Raw genomic sequence first — 21,380 nt, forward strand, 5'->3', positions numbered from 1 at the left:
TAAAATGACATACCTATACCACTCTGGTTTTTCTCCCACTCGATTATGGATATTTGTGTAACTGTCAATGCCAAAGTTTAGTAATCACATGCATACAAAATTTGTTACAACACGAATATAGCTTTCAGTCTCTAATTTTTAAATACAGGAACTTATTTAAAAAAAACATCTAATGTCATTGTGGCAAAATTACACCTGAGCAAAATCTGTTCCATACTAGGAAGACCGGGGTTGAAAAGCACTAAATTCTTTTGACAGTTAAGATCTTTCTGGAGATTAAAAAAATCACACTGGTAAATATTCCATTATGAGTAGCATGGGGTTGTTAATAGCAAGACATTTCTTTCAGTTTAATCCTTCAGGAAAATTAATTCCACTAACAGTCAGTACATTAGAAAGAACTCCATCACAGAATTGTGAATAGATTATTTTTAATTATTTAAGGAGATAGTAGTGGCTCTCAATAGCTACCAAGCAAAGTGGCAACAGTTAATAATTAAGAGCAAAATAACAGATCTGGGTGTTTGTCTAAAAGAAAAAAAACTGCTTTTTCTGTGTATACCTATAATTAGCTTACTGAACAACCATGGTTGACCTGCAAAACAGCTAATTCTACTTCCATCCACATTCCCCTGCCATATTGCTAAAATGCAAAGCTTATCTATAAGCTCATAGCTATCTGGGCATTTTACCTTCAGATAGAGCACATGGAGGCTCAGGGGTGAAGCTCCCAGGGACTGAGAAGGCATAGGCACTGCTGGGTGTGACCAAAGGAAGTGGACTCACTGGGTAGCATTGCCTCAGGATCTGCAGCATGACAGAGATGACAGGCTCCATGCCCTTGTTGTCCAGGCAATTCTGACCAAAGGAAAAATGATATCAGACACTGACATCTATGTACAGACCCCTCACTCCAACATTTTTCAGTAGGTGAATCACACATAGGCTAAATGGACAGAAAACAGCCTTAGTGTCGAATGTCTAGTTTGAACATTCTCACATAGAATTTTGTTTAATGTAGTATTTTCCCACACTGCTCATCTGGTACTATGAGAATAGACTTATAATTACTTCAAGGGAGGCTGGCCTTAAGGCAAGACACTGCCGAGGATGGCTGTGGAAGGAGAAGGGGGACACCTTCCTCTGACCATCCATGAGTCATTGTAAATTATAGACTGAGACAGGGAATGAGAAGCTGAGTTGATGGAAGTCTTGCTTTGCTCTTTCAGCTAAAGAGAAAAACATAAAGGAAAAAGATAAAATAATGAAATCAGAAAGAAAGACTCGGTAAATCCCATGTACCTAAATTAAACAGCATGCCTCATCTCAAAGCCCAGTGTTGATCCCTCTTGGTACCTGCCCAAAGCAAAGAAAAATTGGGTTTGCAGATGTAACATTTTGATTCTGATGGAACATGACAAGATCCTTCTTCTCAGACACTCTGAAAAATGTAAGAACAAGTTTACTAAATTGAGAGAGAGAGAAAGAATTCAGTATTGTTCTGTATCTCCTTGGCAAAAACACAATTTTTTTTTTTTTCAGTAGAAAATGATTTTTTGTGCTGACCTGGTATAGAAATTTGACTAGTGTGGACTTCCAGTCTGATACTGCTAACAGGAGCAGCAACCTCTGAGGATAATAAGTCATAGCAGTAGCTGTGGTGGATGTGGGGTCCCACCACAGGACATGTGAAGTTCTGTGATACTACCACACTGTGTACCCCTAGGCCCACATTGCACATAGCTCCATACGCAAAAACATGGAGGAAAAGTATCTTGATAAAAATGTACCTATGAATTCAAGCTACCCAAATAACTTCAATAGCTACATTTCTCCAAAAGGAAATGTCTTAATACAATCAAGAATGCCATTTTCCCTTCAGTGTGCTGAAATGGTACCAATCAGCTGTGTCAGAGTGCACAACAGGAAACACTCCCCATGGAAAATGAATTAGTTGAGGTTGTTCCACCCCTTGGCCTGGTCAAATGGCCTCAAGTGTTTAGCGAAAAGTTATTAGAGTTGATAAAAGAAAAAAAAAGAATGTAGAAGAGGAACAGGGAAGCTGAGATAGATGGCTGATCAGAGATATGTTCTAAACCTCAACCTTGGGAGAAACAGAGCCAGGGTCAAGGCAGAGTTCAGCCAGAAAAGCCAACATTTTAAAACCAGGTCGATCTAGGATTATAATCAATGCTGATAGATATGATCAGGCTTTTGACCTTGTGTGAAATGGTGAAAAGTCAGTGGAAGAATGGAAGCAAACACAAACAGTGTTCTGAAAGTTCAGTCCACAGTGTGAGCTGAATTGGGGAAGGTGGAGATGGTATTAAAATCTTCAGAAACCAAGGCATTAGGAATAATATTATATTTGATGTCTACTACACTGTAGAGGAAATACTTAGAAATTCACAGGTGATCCTTGGTTCCAAGGTAATAGAAATTCCTAGGTCCACTTGTCTAGAGCAAACAGATAGGTGCTCAGCAGGCCTAGGATGTCAGAAGGCATCATTAGTTTCAGAAAATCACTTAAAAAAAAGTAGATCCTAGAAGGTCAGAGTACTCAGGGAAGAGTCCTAGTAATAATCCTCATAATAACAAAGTGAGACATTTCAGTGGAAAAGGATTCTGGTTAAGAGAGAGAAGTCATGTCCCAGTTCTGCTTCTACAGGAGCCAATGCCATTAGCACCTCCCACTAAGCTCCTGCAGGCAGAGCAACGTTCCCCCTCACCTTCCTAACTCTCCCTCTTTCCCCTCATGCCCTCTGATAATCTCCTCTCTGAAAACGTTCCTTTAAAAGCATAAATCAGTTTAATGGGAATAGAGTTTCAGTTTTCAAGATGAAAAGTGTTGTGGAGAAGCATGAGTGCAGCTGTACAGCAGTATACTTAACACTACAAAACTGTATACTTAAAAAGAGGTAACAGGGTGAATTTCATATTCTATGTATCCTGCTACAACTAAAAAACACTTTCAGGCAGTTCTGGGAATTGAAGCTAGGGCCTCATGCTGGGCAAAAGCTCTACCCCTGAGTTACATCTGTTGTCCCTAAAATTTTTATTTTTTAAATTTAAAACCATGTTTCTCCATGTTTAAACCTGATAAAATAAAATCCAAATTCCTGCTCATGAGGTAGAGAACTATGTAGTCTGATCTGCCCTTTCTTTCCACCTTATGCCTTCTTATTTCTGTGTGATGGAAATAAAAAACCAAATCCGTTCCCATGGTTCAGGAAGCACTGAACGCTTCCCCTGCCTGTGTCTCCAACTTCACCTCAATCCTTACCCCTCACTCACCAGGCTTCTGCCAACTTCTCTGTATCTTGAGCTCACTCTACACCCAAACCATCACCCTACCTGAATGTGGGCCTTTGCATTTGCTTATTTCTTCCTTCCTTGAAACCCTCAGCTCCTCAGACCATCGAGGCCCTGGTTCTTTCTTGTCATTCAGGTCTCAGAGCCCAAGAGTTATGCTCTGACCCCAGCCTGGTATAGCCCCTCTCCCTCTTTCTTTCTAGTCTTTTTGAACATAGGAGGGTAAACTCTAAGACTCAGAGCAGACGTACTGTAGCTCTGAGTTAGGAATGTCTTCCATGGAAATACTCTTGGTCTGGGACCCCCTGGTTTGCTCTCATCTAGGTCTTTCCTTCTGCCTGACTCCCCAAAATGTCCTGTTTTCCCACTAGTTCTATACTAGTTCCTCTCCGTGTCTGTGCCCAAAGACTATCTCCTCTGTTCTTCTAAACAGTGCCTAAATCAATAGCTGTTCTAGCCTGACTCAAATAGGATTCCTTCTGAAGGCCCCTCTGTTCAGCCAAGATAAATGGGGCTTTCCTTCTTCTGCATGGTTTTGGGTCCATTCACTTCCTGTACAGCCATCATCCTAGTCTGTCCCCACTGTAGAATGTAAGTTCCCTGAGAAGGATTAATCAGCCCCAACACCCTTCATAAATTAGGACTCAGGAAACTGAGTAAAAATTAAATGTTCTTGGGCCAATCTGACCTCCAGGGTATCTAGCTCCTGATGCCAAGTTGGTAACATTCTCATTAGGATTCAGTCCTTCCTTTCAGAGATCCATGATAGTAGTAGCTGGGCCTGTTTAGCAATGAGGATCCTAATGAATCAAGGTTTGGCCTTCCATTCTTTCTGGGAAAATAGCAGCTGCTGTGTCTTTTGTGAGGCAATAGCATTCCTTTTCCCAGTGATGTTCTCAAAGTGCGATACCAATACAAGTTTCATCAGCCTCACCTGAGTACTTGTGAGAATGCACAAGCTTGTGCAGACCTCAGACCAACCAAATTAGAAACTCTGGGGATGGGGTCTAGCAGTCTGTATAAATCTCTGGGTGATTCTAATGCATGTCAACTTTGAGAACCACCAAATTTTTGCAGCTTTTTAACCCTCTTAAGTTGTTATAGCTCTAAAGCAAATGGTCCCTTCATCTGATTATTTCACACGGGTTTATTCCTTCTGTGATTACCTATTTGTCCAAATGGATAACTATCTCATACAGTTTCAGAGCATCCCTCTATGGTTTTTTTTTTTTCTTTTAATCTTACATTAAGTTATCCTTCTACCTTCTTCATACAAATCTCCAACAAGACTGCCTTGCAGTATACAGCTCCTTCCCTGCACTATAGATAACCTCAGCCTTTGAATGTTGAGGGGATGCTTAGAGGTATGCACAGGAATGGTGACCCAGGAAACAAAGAGGTGGGCTCATGAAGAGAGAGACATGACAAGCAGTGGCTTCAACAGAAAGGCAAAGGACAATACGTTGGGCAAAAGCTATGGGAAAGACTCAAAAAATAGCTTTTTCTCAGTCAATTTCATGCCCGGTAGGCTTGTAATTATATCATAAACATCAACAGAAATAGTACAGGACTGTGCTTTTCAAACTGTGATCCCCGGACCAGCAGCATCCATATCACTTAGAAACTGCCTAATGTGAAAATTATCAGGCCCCTCCTCAGACCTTCTAGGTCAGGAATTTCGAGGATGAAGCCCAGAGAGCCCTGTGGTAAGGAGCCCTCCAGCCCACCCCAGTGCATACTCAACTTGAGGAAAAGCACAAGCTCTCAGGTGAAGCCAGCAGATTCAAAGCCAAGCTCCAATAGTAACTACCTTCCTGAACTTGGACAAATTACCTAATGTTTTTTCTCAGATTCTTCATCTGTACAATGAGGATGATAATATAGTCTACCTCAAAAACTTTTTAAAAATGTCAAAATTGGAAGGTTCGTATAAATCACTAAGTTAGACATGGGCCGTAGTAGGAGCTCCATACAAAGAAACTGTCCCTCCCTTCTCCTTGTCTTCCTCCTCCTCTTCTTCCTCTTCCACTGTTGCTGCTTCATTTTTATTTCACCACCATCACTGTCATCATCATTAGCAGCTGTAGCAGCAGCAGCAGCAGCAGCAGCATTACCACCACGATCATTCTAATTTTTAAATAGAGATTGAAACAACCATCACCAGATCCAAGGTCCCTGAGTCAGCCATCCGGCCAGCTTTCTCCAGCAGAAGAGGCAGCAGGGGTGATGGGCAGCTCAAACTCAGCACAGCTGCAAAGGGCATCTGTGCTCAGACCATTCAGCCCAGAACTGGGAGGCTACTCAACACTTGCTATGATTCTGCCAGGGGAGTAATGGGCCATTTGGTTTCTAAGCCAAGAAAACATATCTTGCACCTGAAAGGATCATTTCCCCAAAACAGTAGAATGTCAAATGTCAGACTTTGCACATGAACTTGAGAACATCTCCTCTAGAAGAACATATTACTTAAAACACTAAAAGCAAAACAGGGCAGGGATGAAGGGGAGAATTCAACCCCTTGAAGTTGTCACCCATACATTTCTCACACTCCTCCATGTGCTGGCCTTAATGTATCACAGCCAATTTATGCAGCATTTTTCCACAGACCCCTCCTGAACAGGTTTTTCATATAATACATGGGATGGAGAAACCTTGCTATAAGATTCTACCTCCATTCACATCCAGCTTCCATTTGCAGCAGTAATTGGAGGTTGGGAGCTTGTTATAAATGTGGTTAATTGAACAGTTGAGGTCTTCACTAACCTACTGAGGAATTGCTACTAAAACCCTGCATACACACTTGCAACCCCTCAATTCCTGGGCTTCACTTGGTGTATTCTCCACTGTAGTCCTATCATAGATGTGTATATCTGGGGTGGCCATGTTCTTTTACTGCTCTTTTAATTGTTTTTGTAGCACAGAACAGAGAAACAGCAAATACTGCAGAGGGTAGAGGACAAGACAGAATGGAGGTTTTTAGCATCAGCAATACAAAGGGACATTTCACAAAAACTGAGAGAGATTAGAGATTTGGGTGACTACAAGCTTCCAAAAAGCATGTGGAAACTTGGAAAAATTCAAAGCTTTGCTTCATCCAGGAAAAAAAATGTAAAATGCAGCTATTTCATTACTGAGAAGCTCTGAAATCTATGATGATGGAGAGAAACCCAGAGGTGATAGCATGTAGAAAATTAGATATTGGTTTGCAGCACAGTATTATGTTATGGTTTAGGGGGAAAAGCCATTTTTTAAATGGGAAAAGTCTACAGACACCATGGTCAGAAAATAGCCCAATTGTTGACTGCCTCGCTACCTCTGGGTATACTCAGGTAGAGAAAAAATGGAGGGGGCTCCAGAGAGGATCGATAAGTGCAGAACCTGGTAAATAGGAAGACACTGGGGACCTAACATAAGCGAAAGTGCAGATAATGGAGATTTGGGATTCTTGTGTCACCAATAAAGAGGATAAATATAGCCTTGAATGATGATGTCTGAATCATCATCAGACTTAGTTATTTGGGTTGGCATCCAGGTAACCCTAGACCACACATTCATTCCACAGGCCTTGCAGTTGATCTCCCTTTGTTTGGGACTCTTGTCCCCTTACAATTCGCATGTCCAGGTCCTTCTAAAGAACACCTCACCCCTCCACCTATGGGAGTCACCCTTACACTCTTGATCACACAGAACAATAGGAAATTATCCTCCTCATAGGATTCTTTTCTTGCTTAATGTCTGTCTCCTGCTAGGATATTTGCCCCACAAGACCAAGAGTCTATCTGCTATTTTCACCACTAGATTTCCAGTACTATTCTTCCAATAACTGTTCACAATCAAGAAGCAGTTAAAATATGCCAAGCACTCTTTTGAGCACATTAACTATTTAGTTCACAAAACAACCTAGATGTTTTTATTTCCATCTTTTTTTTTTAAGAAAAAATAAGTGATTTTTCTGAGGTTGCACAGCAGTCAGGGCAGAGGCTGGAATCACCACCCCCCCCCCACACACACACACACTCTCTCTAGGGTCTTTAACCAATAAAATCCTTCATTATTTCAGCCTCCTACACATCTCACCTGATCTGCACTGAATCTTGCCTGTCCTGTGTCAGGGCTGTCCTACAGAGGGACTGGGTTGGTTTATGGCTGCTCTCAACAGAGAGACTTCAACTTCTAGAGTCAGGTACCCTGACTCTAGAGTTCACATGACACCATTCTGGGCCTCTAGTAGTGTGAACTCAATAGATGATATATGGAATAAATGAATGAATCAATGACTGAGGATTTGAATCCAGAACACCTGTCACAGTGATCACCAAGAACATTGTCAAGTGTTCCCTGTTCTGTTTAGTTGTGTTTCAGCCCTTAGGAATCATTCAGATATCATCTGACTGTAGAGTGAATCCCAACACAGCATTACCTGTGTAATGCTGAACAGGGTCTCCATGCCCTGGGCCGCCAGGAAGGCCTCCCTGCCCGACCGGAAGGTGGCGATGTGCTGGAGGCAGAGTAGAAGCCCCCGACGGATCATCACGAAGGTGTTGACGGTGTCGTGATTGTGCCAGTCCTGATGCAGTCTGAGCAAGCTGGTGACATAGCCTCTGTTCACCGCCCTGCGGCTGTTAGACTCTGACAACACAGGGAAAAGGCAATGTCAATCACAGGCTCTCCAGGGCCACACCTGCCTGAGAATAGCCCAGTGAGTCCTCCCAAGATCCTTCATTAATTCCATATATATCTATCAAGTTCACACTTCCAGAGATACATAAAGGTGTCATGTAGACTCTAGAGTTAAAATACCTGGGTTCAGATCCCAGCTTCTGCCCTTACCACTGCACATAAAATCGGCAGATGTCCTCTTACTTGACTGATCAAATCAACACACCAGTAATGGAACAGAGTTGTGATGTGTCTCCTGATATAATGATGCACTGAGAAAGACACAAAATCATTTCCGTGGTATTCCTGCCCCAAACGCATGACCTGAGCAAAGTCATGAGAAAAATCAGCAAACTCTGAGTAAGTGATGTGCTATAAAATATCTGACCTATATTCATTACAAATGTCAAGATCATAAAAGGGGGAAAAAAAGATTGAGGAATTGGGGCTAAAATAGGCTAAAAAGACATGACATCCCCGTATAATAGAGCACTTAGATCCTGGACCGTGAAACAATTTTTCTTTTCACTATAAAAGGCATCAGTGGAGCAATAGGCAAAATTTGACTAAGATCTATAGATTAGATGCTAGTGTTATATCAGGGTTACTTTTCAGATATTGATGAGCTGTGGTTATGAAAGAGAATATTTTTGTTTTTAGGAAATTCACAATTGGTATATGTGAATGTAAATCATTCTCAGGAAAATAAAATGGTGCTGGGGGAGGGGAGAGGAAGGAAAGAAAGAGGGAGAGCACTTTCCACTGCATTCCCAGATTCCAGGTCTCCACTGAATCTTTGTGGACCTAGGATATTGTTCTTTAGGTTAAGCAAACTACAAGGTTAGATGGGGAAGAAAAAGACCAAGTGAGATATCTGAAAGGCTGTCGGCATAGGAGATGTGTCAAAGTGTTGTTCTAGAGAATGGAAGCCAGCTGATGGATAACCACGGGGTCATAAATTTGGTATATTTGCTGCCTCTGCATCTGATTTTAGGCCTGAATTAAGCTGGCATAAACTCCATCACCTGTACCTCATCACCTGTGGCTTACAGAACCGCGCCCCCCTCCCCAGGGAAAAATCCCTTCCTCAGGTATGGTTGAGATCTACTTGATCCTTAACCATTGAACCCTAACCCAACCTATCTCACAGCTGCCAGCCAGGATGAAATCTGATGGCCAACATCAGAGTCCTGTACATAAGTCTCCCCTCCATGCGTGCTTCTTTTTTTTTTTTTTAATTTTGTGCTAGGTATTGAATCTAGAGGTGCTTAACCATAGAATCATATCCGCAGCCCGTTTTTATTTTTTATTTTGAGACAGGGTCTTGCTAAACAGTTCAGGGACTCACTAAATTACTGAGATTGGCTTTGAACTTGCGATCCTCCTGCCTCAGCCTCCTGAGCCGCTGGGATTACAGGTATATGCCACTGTGCCAGGCCCATGCTTGTTTCCTTTAAAGTAGCCAAGACACTGCCTGCAGAAATGCCTGAGGGATAACACCAAGGACCTAACAGAGACCTGGTTCCCAGTCCTAGCTCCTCTGACGCAGTGCTGGTAGAATTTCCTGCTGCCTACAGACTTCTCACCAGCTCTTGTGGGCACCCCCCCACACACACACTCTCTGGGGTCTTTAATCAATAAAAATCCTTCATTATTTCAGCCTCCTACATGTCTCACCTGATCTGCACACTGAATCTCGCCTGTCCTGTGTCAGGGCTGTCCTACAGAGGGGCTGGGTTGGTTTATGGCTGCTCTCAACAGAGAGACTTCAAAAACAAATTAGAAATCAAATTTCTTGTATGTATAATTATGTCAAAAGGAACCCAGATATTATGTATAAATATAATGCTCTAACAAAATTAAAAAGAAAGAAAGACATAGGAACAGTAGAATTTGGCTTGACTGGGAAAGGAATTGCTCATAGGCTATCCAACAAGAGGAAGGACCCTGTGTAGCAGTGAGAGACCTGGCACAGAAAATGTTCAGACAGAGAATTCAAGTCCAGGCACAGAATGTCAATCCACCCAGCAGGGCTGTCCTATGGGCTGTCTGACATCTGATGGGGAGCTGTAGCAGAGCTTTTAGGGTTTCCTTCACCTTTCCAACACGGGGATTTCTCTGTCAGCTCAATATGCCTGGCTGAGACCTCCATGAGACTCTGTCTTATGGGTGTAATTTTTTAAAATATGGTTGAAATTCTCTTTGAAGAAACAGAGGCACAAAAACAGTCCAAGATTCTTCTCTCTACAGTCAACCTATGCTACTTTTCAGAGTAGCATCTGTGGGCCTCAGGGTTGGTAGATGAGTGTGTACCATGGCAGACCTATCGGAAGATGCCTGGGCACCTGAGCTCCCCAAAACAAAGTGCACTAAAGCCCTCAAAGAGACCGAATCTCAGCCACAAATACTCCAGTCTTGTAGCTCTGCTCTCTCACTGCACATCTCTCAATCATCCAAACCACTCAAATTTGTTCATGAGACAACATGTGTATCTGGCCAAAATGTGTATGTGGCAGAACCCATGAACTGTAACCAGATAAGCAAAATTTACCTCAAAGTCAGATATTTCTCTAAGACCTTGGAAGTGAGCAATGAGTATGAAAAATAACATGGTAATTCAATGCTTTATTCCAAAGGGATTTTCTCATAATATTAATGGAATTTTTTTTTTTTGCTTGTTTATCAAATTCTACATTGTCAGGTTTCACGGAGCCCCACTGAGATCTTTGACACATTTTTGTAGTTAATTTTATTACTATTTTCTTCTTTTTACATCCCATTCAGCCATGACCTTGAACTGAGAGTGATGAGCTTTATACACCCAGAGATGTGTTTGTAGAAGGTTTAAATCACCTTCATTACCTTCTTGAATGAATTACTCTTTAGTATCAAAACTATTTCTCTCCTTGGCTGGTCCTGGCCACAAAGCACTACAGTTCTCTACTGCCTAAATGAGGTTCCAGCCTCTCCAATATCTGATGTTTAAAAGAAAATTGAGGATTAAGTAGGAGGTATTAAAGGAAAGTATCATCTGCTTGAAAAGATGCCAAAACGGCAAACACAGCACACAGGGGCCCTGTGGGCAGTTCAAGGTTAAGGACTTTTGTCTTTTATCTATTTTTAAGGGTATGAGAATGATAATGCATTATCCTAATGAACTTCATCCATTACTCTCATTTTGTGGCCAGGGGAAGGGGGTAATGAAAAAATTTTTAAAAAAATCTTTAATTGTCTGAGAGAAAACTCCTCTAACAAATCCCAATGATTTTATTCACGATTTTCCTGTTAATCCCCAACAAGCTGTCATGTTTACTAACGTCTGAACTAGCTAAACCCCCTTCCTACCTGACCCTACATCAGTCAATCTTTGTCTGAGAAGGGCTTGGGAAGTTTTGCAAAAGTCAATATGTATCTAAAACCCGACAAGAGGAGATTCATCAAATTGACGAAGAGCAAATGTGGAGAAGAGCCAAAGAATGAAATGAGGGTCACCGGGATCAGCAACTTGAGGAGTTCTCGAAGATCTGAGAGGAAAACACTGCTTCTCAAAACAAGGGGAAATATCGAGGAGAAATGGTGCGTTTTCAAATACTGTTCTGGGGGAGCTCAGAGTTTAGGAGGAGAGGGGGACTCCAGGTCCCCAACCTTCTTCAGACACTGAAGCCCAGGTGCATAAATGGCTTCCTCCTAAGATTTTTTTTTTAATTGGAAAAAATTAACTTCTGTAGCTTAGGTATGTAGACATATTTTTAATTTCTTAAGTAAACTGTTATCTCTTAATCTAGTTGGAACATGATGGATGGACCGAAAGAAGTTCTGAGAGCCTTTGATTTTAACACCTACCCCACCTCAAATGTACTCTCCCTGCTTCCTGGGCGCCCTGTTGTTCCACTGGTCACTCTTTGTCAGCCTCCTGCCAGGGATCTTCTTTGGCCAATTTTTATTTTGCTAATCCATGAATAATAAATAAATTATCTTTCTCCTTCCTTCCAGTTCACCCTTTATATTCAACTTATCCCTCCAGGTTAGGTCCTCCCAGAGCCTCTTTAGAGCCAATTCTCAGTCTGAAATATGGTCTAGTAATTTTTAACCCAAGTATTTCTTAACTGAAATTCAGATGTCGTTCTTTCATGCACACCCGACGGATAGAGATTTTTACACTCAGACCAAAAGAAAAATCAAACAAAACCAAACAAAACATAGAAGGGCATATGCCAAGATATCAATGCCATTTCATGAAAAAGAGGTGGGTATTATGATTTTAGTGACTAATTTCGAGTTTTTTCATAGTTTTTATTCCCCACATATTCTATAATACACTTTGATAGCCAGAAGCAAAATGCATAACCCTTTGACTGTAGTTACAAATTAGTGGCCTGTAGTCTTTTGGCCAGGCCATGCTGCCCATGCTTATGCAAGGCGAACAGGCTTCTGGGTTGCCATAGCAACCAACTCACCTTTCAGTCTTACCCCATCTCCTTCAAAAGTGAATTACCTGCCTAGAGCCCCTAAAGGCACTGGAAAGCAAAACCATCTTTATGAAGATATTTGTCTTCTAAACAGGAAAGCCTAAAAACCTTCCAGACACAAAGGATTAAATTTCTCCTGGGAAATTTGGGGCGCGATCAACTGGTGGGGAGAAATACTTGGCTTGGTGTCCCAGATTACTACACCTGCAAGAAGCCCACTACTCTGCCCCTCTTATTTGGCAAAAGTAAAGGAAGTTGTCATTGCTGTGATCTTCCCCCGACCCCCATCTAGGAATTGCATCTGAAGTGACAACCTTCAGTGGAGGACACATGGGCCCCTGCAGCAGAGGAATGGACTGGAGACCAAGAGCCACACTCCAGGAATGAGACACATAAATTAGTGTAGACCTCTAATCCCATCTTCCCTGCCTCACTGGTCCTGATCCATGGGCGACCCCTCAGCCTCCAGCAAGCTGTCTTTCTTAAATCCTCCTATGTGGCCAGGGGTTCCATGATATCTCATCACCCTTGAACATGTTGCTTCACACTCTATCACTGTCTTCATTTGAAAACAGAACTAATTATAGTCCCTTCTAATGGGGTTGTTGAGAGAATTAAATGAAAAAATATGTGTTGATATATATAAACTAGCCCAATGCTTAACACACAATAAGCACCCTCCATACTGTTGCCTGTTGCACTTACCATCCTCATGATCAGCACCATCTATTTATGATTCCAACCTCCCCTCCACCAAAGTGCCAACTGCTCCAGATATGGACATGTTCCTTTGACAGCCACATGCAAGAATGGGACCTTTGGGGTCCTATAGCTGTTGATTTGAACTTGGGGTCTAACACTTACTAGTTGTGTGACTCGATTAAGTGACTTAGTGCTATAGTTTGAATAGATGCCCTCCAAAGCTCAGGTGCTGCCAATGTGACAGTATTAACAGGTGCGGCCTCCAAGAGGTAAGGCCAGAAAGGCTCCTCCTGGTGAATGGGATCAAGGTGTTTATAAAAGAGACTGCCCACAGCATTCTGCTCACTTGCCCTTTTGCCTTTTGCCCCGTGAGGACACAGTGAGAAGACCTCACCAGACACCTTGATCTTAGACTTCCAAGCCTCCAGAGCTGTGAGAAAATAAAATTTTGTTCTATATAAATTACCTGGTCTCAGGTATTCTGTTATATCACAGAATGGACTAAATGGCTTAACCATTCTTAACTGTATTTCCATCATCTATAAATATTAGAGCAATGTAAAAAAAATAAAGATAACTAAAGCATTTGCCTTATGAGTCCATTATAAGGATCCATTACATAGCACAGCACCTGGCATAAGCTATGTGCTCAATAAATGATAATTCCCTTTCCTGCAAGGATGACGTCCAAACCCCACAGACTTTTCACCAGTGGGAATAACCCAAGGAGAAGTTTTAAAGTAAGCGAACTTTATAATCATGGTGTGTTTGAATTTCCATTGAAATAGTTGACTTCTCACCCCCAAATAACCCCATGTCACCCACTGCTGCCTAGCTGTCCTGAGATGCCCCCATGCACATGCGTTGAGGATGGCACCACTTCATCCAAAGCGCCCTCACAGGCCACGCTCACATTGTGGATCTCTGTATTTTCCCTCTTGGCAAAATTTGCATGCATTTGGGTCTGATTACCCTGAAGCCTTCTTAATAACCTGGTTAATCCTCTAGGATACAGTTGATTGATAACAGTTGTTTAAACTTAACCACCCTTGCTTTGGAATAAGACATATTTGCTTAAGAATAAATTTGAGGATTTGAAGTCCTCTGTCATTCCTGAGGACAGAAATCATCTTCAATTACATAGCGTACTGTGACATATACTATCCTAGGAAATTTTCACCAAAGGAAATTAAACAGCTTTATCATTCGTTCATGAACTCCCTAAAAATCCATTTGTCTGAACAACTGACAATTCGGTTTGTCTCTTTTGGAATAGAAGCTCCCTTCTCAGAACAGAAGACCACTCAGCCAGGCTCACCAAACTCCTGTTTACTCTCCAAGGTTTTCTTCCAATCCCTCTGCTCACTGTGTTCAACAACCTGAGCAGTTCTATCACAAAAATATGCCTGATCTCAATCAGGATTTCACATTGATGGAGTCACTTCGAACCACAGCACCCAAACCCTGTGACTAGCACCCTAGAACTCCCTGTTTTTAAGACTCAAGACAAGGGTCAATCACTCAACTTTGCAATAGATGATTCTGGTGATCATCTCAAGGAGCCAGTTTAGAAGCTCTTTCTGTACAAAGTAGCCTTTTACCAAGGCTTTGAAATCATATTACTAGAACAAGCCGCTGATGACTTTGCCATTGCAACTCCAATTACAAGCACGAGTGTTTATTGAGTGAATGTCTCCTATGAGCTCAGCACGAGGCTATGTCGTTTTACATGGATCATCTCATTTGTCTTGTAGAAGGGCTTTGAGATAAGCATTAATTTTTTTTCCTTTTACAAATGAAGATGCAAGAGAAGGTAAATAGCTTAAGTCCACAGAGCTTATACATGGCATCTCTAGGATCCAAATAGAATCCCCCACCTGACTCTAAAACTGACACCCTAACTTTTCCCCAAAGCCCTTGATTCAGGTTAACAGAGCTCACAATTTTTGGTATCCAGAGGCAGACACAATTTAACTCCTAACATCCAGCTAGTGACTCTGTGAGGACAGCCCAGAATATGAATGCAATACCTGAGAAGGAGAGATGAAATCAGCCCTCACCCACTGCCTCCCCAGTTGCAAAAGCAGGTGGAGTGCTGCACACAAAGGAAGAGCAGCAAGAGATGTGCTAAAACATAACTCATCCTAATGCCTTCAGTAATGGAAATTACACTCGATTATCATTAGCTCAAATAAGAATGATAATATTGAATTACTTTACAGGTATCCCTTTCCCTTTCTAAAGTAGATGCATTTCAGTAAACTTGGTTATAAAGCAAATGTTGGTTTCAAGCAAATCTTGTTTTCCCACTGACTGCCTTTATAAGATTAAAGATGGTTTTCCTAAGCTGCAGAAATAGTGGCTCAGATGGATAAGAAACTAAACAATATAGCATGATTTGAAACCTAGACTCATCTACTTCTAATAAAGAAAACCAGCTCCATCTAATAACTCCCCACAGATATATTCCTCAACCAGAGAAATTTCTCCATGCTCAGGAAAGTGTCGTAATCCACATCTTCCTTTTCTTCCATATACCTCTGCTCTTCTGTGTGAGCATACTGTCTAGTAAAGGAGTGTTCCACTTACGAAGAGGAAAACCACAAGACTCAAACCTCCTCCAATTCACATTCCATAGCTTGTATACTGAGTCAATCTCATATCATGCTTTATCAATTCTAAGGCGCCTCTTTCCACATTTTCTTCAAAATTTAAGATGATTACTAATCACCACTCTTAGTGGCATAAAATAATTGGTGTACCTTACAGTCAAGGAAATATGATTGGTCAAGGTTCAAGAAGATATGATTGATTTTTACAATACTGCATTGCTACATTGAAAATTCTCTAAAATGAGTTGATTCCAGGCAACAGGTGTCAATTGGAAGGGTTGCTCTGCATATGCAAATGAACAGATAGGGCTTTGTTCTGAGAACCAGATCCTGCTGCTGCTAGCAGACAGTGAGTTACAAACTAAAACTGTGCTCACACAATCAAACCCAAGGTGCCACCATGAATCCATTCAACACAAATTTATTTAGCATCTATGTTATGCCATTTTGTGACAGGCTCTGCTGTAGGCAGTGGAACAAAAGAGACAAAGTCTCAGCTCTTATGGGGCTCACATGCCTGTGGAGCTGTTGGGGTGAGGGGCAGGCGGTGCAGATACCAAATAGACACACAAGCAAAGAAAAATAAATAAGGTAATTTCAGATAGTGACAAGTGAGAATAAAAGTGACGTTTGAGTGACTAAGGGAGACAGCTACTCTAGACTGGGTGGTCAGGAGAGGCCCTTCAAGGGTACAGCATTTGAACTGAGGTCTGAATGATAGGAAGGATTCAGAATGCAGAGATCTGGAGATAGGACTTTCTTACCATCTCCAGGGCACAGCAAGTGGAAATGCCAGAATTTGGCCAGTGCAAATAACAACAACAAAAAAAAAATGTTGGTTAGCTAAAGCCAGGTGATGAAAGTAAGGGGAAAGCAGCAGAAGATTACTGGAAAGGTGGGCAAAGTCACAACATGTGCCTGCACCATACTGAGATCCACCACAGGGGTTTGTGCCAATATGGAAAATACATCAGGTCAGATTTTCTCTGCAAGAAAGACCTTAGGAATGATCGATTTTTGCATGGAAATTTGTATAAGAGTTTTTCTATCCATCCAGAGTTTTATTTTGAGGGTAGACTCTCAAATGCACTCACTGCCCCCCCCCAAAAAAAAGCCACTATTCTTTCTGGGTTCCTGTAAAAGATCGGCCTGGTTTCACTCTGTTGCTTCCAGCAACAACTCATCAGAGGATGATCCACAAATAAGAAAGCCAGGATTTATACCAGGAAGGAGAAAAATAACCTTTCCCACCTGCCTTTCTCTACCAATTGCTATGTCGGCCATGGCGCTGCCTGCTTGGACCAGAACGCAGACAAGCAGTAGGGACAACAGGAAAACAAATCTGCATGGTTGCAAACAGCGCATCTGAGTTAGCTCATTAACTAACTCTCTCTCCAGGTTCTCAGGGTGTGAGGAGGAGGCAAAGAGCAAAAGCCTCTGAACTCAAACTCGATGCCCTTGGCCTTATGTCATCTGAGAGCATGTCACAGTGAAATCCCAGAACTTTGAGCCTCATCCCAGCTCCTTTTAACTTGACTCCTATCATTATTTTGCATTCTGTTTTTTGTTTTTGCAGGACTGGACATTGAACCCAGGGGTGCTCTACCACTGAGCTATATCCCCATCCCTTTTTATTTTATTTTTTTATTTGATACAGGGTCTTGCTAAGTTGCTCAGGCCGGCCTTGAACTTGTGATCCATCTGCTTCAGCATCCCATGTAGCTGGGATTACAGAGGGTAGCACAGCACCCAGCTGGACGCTTTGGTGTTCCCCTCCTCCCCATCACCTAGGCTGCACCAGCAATGGCCACCTCCTGGGCCCATTTCCATCCTCTCCTCCCCTGCACAGTGCATCTCACCAAAGCACAACCCAGAAACCTCTGACCAGGCTGAAAATAACATAATGGCCCCAGGGAAATCGGTTGGGGTGCCAAGAGGGGTCTGATGTTCTCTGTCTCATCATATATGGAAAGGGTTTGCTACACTGTGTGTCCCTTGGTTAGCGGGAGGGACTAAGGAAGAGGCTGAGTGGGTTCTTTGGTCCCCACTACTGCCACCAGAGTAGCTTTGCCATTATCTATATGCAGTTGTTCTGCAAAGGATTTCATTCTAAATAAAAAATCAACAGTTTTATTTATTTAAAAAGAAGAGGCTTGAAACCCTCTGGGGTGAAATGAAGGGGTGGATTTTTGTACCTGTATACCAAGCACATATCCCGTGGTCCTGAGCCAAGCAGCCAACCTCTGAGACTCAATGTCCCCTCTATAAAACAGTTTTCTCAACCTCCCTCCATTGGCTTTGGGGCTGGATGCTGTTTGTGGTGGTGGGCTGTCCTGAGCCTTGTAGGATATTTGGCAGCAAACTGGACTTTACTCAGTAGATGCACAGAGCAACCCTACCGTATGTGTGATAGCCAAAAATATCCCCAGATCTTGCTAAGTATCCCCTTGGGGGTAAAAATCACTCATGTTGAGAACCATTATTATAGAACAGTTAAATATTTACCTGTCTTACAAGATTATGATGGGGATTAAATAAGATAATACACGAAAAGGTGCTTCATAACCTGCTATTTTTAGAAATCCGAAGGAAGCACCTGATGTACATCTTGACATAAATAAATAATTGGCCAGTCAATCCCGAATGTAATAGGAAGCCACTGTGTACCTTCAGGGCCCTGAGATGTTTATCTTTGTGTCTATCTCTTTAAATCTTTGTGATACTTTATCTCTGTCAATCCATAGTCAGTCATCAATTATGCCAGGTTGATACAAGTTCTAAAATCCAAACATTTACAACTCAGCAGACTGGATGTTAACCCTTTGTTTCGTAGAATGAAAACAAAATGAGAACACATGGATCAACTAAACAGGACCGCATCTGTATGCATTCACTTATTTATTTATTCCTTTGTTCATTCCGATAACTTGCTCTGAGTGCCCACTATATAAAACACATTAGAGTTAATGGCTTAAGAAATAAGGATTAATGGGACAGAATACTGGGGCTGAGGCTCACACAGTCTAAAATAGGGTCACCAAACTGCCCACAGCCTGTGTTTATGAAGTTTTATGGAAACATGGCCACAGCCACCCCTTTATGCATGGTCCTTGGTGCTTCTGCCCTCTGAGGGCAGAGTGGAACAGTAACAGAAATTGTATGGCCCACAAACCCTCAAGCGTTTTGGCCTTTCCACAGAAAACACTCTGAGAGGGAAGACAGATACTGAGACTAGCCAGATGTCATTCACCACACAGGGGAGGCTCTGAAAGACTAATTTAAACTTCAGCAGGCTTTACGCCTTTATATCATCAGCTCCTAAATTTTCCAGGATTCTCTGAGGGGTGGCAATAATGAAGCAAGTGTTGATCTATGAAGGTCAACAGCACTCCCACTCTGCCCACGTCAGCTAGTTGAGATGCTACTGATTATCTCTGGAGGGGACTGCTTTGTCCTGTGACCACAACTTGACCCCACATAGTCTCATGAGGGGCTGCAAGGTGACTGATGTGCAGTTAATGTTCTCTACCACGTGTTGCCCTGTGGACTATAAGGGGTTTAAACTGATAGCAAACCTTCATACATGACCCTGAACCTCCTTAGACAATTTTGACCTGTTCTAAAAGGAACAGAAAACCTATCGGCACACAACCAGGCCAGAGCAAAAGCCTTTGAGGGAGACACAGATAAATCCTAACAGGATCACTTGCTTGAAAGAAAGCATCCCGCATGGGTATAAGAACCAGCACTAATTATAACTGCATGACAACGATATGCTTTGTGTCAAGCAAGAAAGTCTCAACACCACCACCCACAGCTCTATTAGTCCCAGTGTGGGTACCTCTGGACACCTTGACCACTTTTCTGAAGGCGTTCACCATCCTGCTCTTGCCACTGAACAGCCTGTGTGTTCCCAACTGGAATCTGACCCTCCTTGTTTGATTAAGTTCAGTTTGTAATCCAAAGCTCTCGGTCCCTGTCCCCGATGCCAATCAATGCCAATTTAATAATGAGGACACGGTTTTGAGAAAAAGGTAAAAGAAGTTTTATTGCTTTGCTAGCAAAGGAGAAACACAGGTTACTCCTGTCCCAAAGGCTGTGACTCTCCAGATCAGGAGGGATGGGGCTTTTAAAGGAACTTCAAGGGTTACATTGTAGGTGTGCTTTGGTAAGAGGCCCCTGAGCACCCTGATGGCATGTTAGGATTCACTTGTTAATTTGGGAGATATTCGCTTGCTTCCCAGATCCTCAACAGGCATCTCCTTCCTGTAGTGGGTGTGTTCAAGGGCAATTAACTTGGGGAAAGAAACAATAACACTTTCTCCCTAATCTTGTTAGGGAGGGGGAGAGGGGAGGAGAGAGAGAATTTTTTTTTTTTTAAATAAAACTTGGAGCAATGAGGAATACATTCAGAAGGTGAAGGGACCACTGTTACAAGTTCAACTATTTAATTGGGTCCACTAGTCCCAAGGGACCCCCAAATTGCTCAACTAGTGCTTAAGCATGAACACAATATTCTGGATATTTCTCTGGGACAAACTTCACTTGCTCTTTCTTAGCAGCACTTTATAGTAAAACACAGCATACTTTTCAAACTCCCCAAAGAAAGTGTCAACCTATTTTTAAATTGTAATCCCAAACAACAGACCAAGTTCTAAAGGATCCCTTGAGAGTATTCATTTCAGAAATTTTCAAACTTGATTTCCTCCAGTCCCTTAGGAACTTCCCTGGAAGTTTCTCAGTGTCTATCCAGAGCTAGAGAAAGGGGAAGGAGGCTGGGGAAAGGCAAAGCTGTCATTAATTGGGGTCTTCTGCTCTGTTCCTACTGTATTTACTACCTATGTGTGTCATTTCCACACAGGATTCCATCTTTGGAAAAAAAGAAAGTTCTGCCATTAAAGAATTCTCAAGTTCCTCACCTAATGTGATCCTCACAATTTATGGCAAGCCAAACTGATATAAGTGCAATGGCAAAGTTCTAAAGTCATACAGTGAACCACTTGCTGAACCCAGAGCCCAGGTTTACTAATTCCATGTGGAGGGTGGGAATAATCAGTGAATCAGGAAGATTTCCTGCTTTAGAGATGATCACAAATGAATTCAAACTTCAGCCTCTGCTTACTATTGGTGGGATCTCAGCAAGTCATTAGCCTCCCCTAACGACATCTTCCTGGGAGAATAACACAATTATCACATAAATGGGGATAATGAAAATTCGATGAAATATTGTGTGAAAAGTGCCTGGCAAGTGCTGATGCTTCATAATTAATAGTTATGATCATTATCCATTGCAGGTACCCTAGTAAACAGTAATTCTCTTCCCACTCCCCACCCTCCTTCCCATCTCACTGGAGGCAAGCAGTAACAGTTCACAAAAATACCATCGAATGGGATGAGGGATACCCAGAGGGTGGATAGGCAGAAGGGCATTGTCCTTAAGTAAGAAGACCAAGCAAGGAAGGAAACAGGCTGTCACAGGGCGAGAAGAAGATGGAGAAACTTAACTACAAGATTTGCTGCTGTTAACCAGAGGTGGCTCTCACAAAGCTGCTGTGAATGGTCCCAACCCTCCGGTGAATCCTGCTTAATCATGCTAATATCACTGGGAATGCAGCAAATTCTATCG

The 21,380-nt window shown here is 42.2% G+C and overlaps 1 protein-coding gene across 1 annotated transcript in view; it reads right to left on the reverse strand.

The window, feature by feature from the left end:
* The window catches only part of Agbl1 (AGBL carboxypeptidase 1), a gene marked incomplete at its 5' end in the record, with an annotated part of 696,476 nt that overhangs the window by 598,048 nt on the left and 77,048 nt on the right, over nucleotides 1-21,380 (reverse strand). Inside the window, 2 exons of the mRNA XM_048790140.1 lie at nucleotides 693-858; nucleotides 7,733-7,941. Coding sequence (XP_048646097.1) covers nucleotides 693-858; nucleotides 7,733-7,941 — 375 coding nt within the window. The remainder of the gene's footprint in view (nucleotides 1-692; nucleotides 859-7,732; nucleotides 7,942-21,380) is intronic.

Source organism: Marmota marmota, unplaced genomic scaffold (assembly GCF_001458135.2).
Source record: "Marmota marmota marmota unplaced genomic scaffold, marMar, whole genome shotgun sequence".
NCBI classification, from domain to species: Eukaryota; Metazoa; Chordata; class Mammalia; order Rodentia; family Sciuridae; genus Marmota; species Marmota marmota.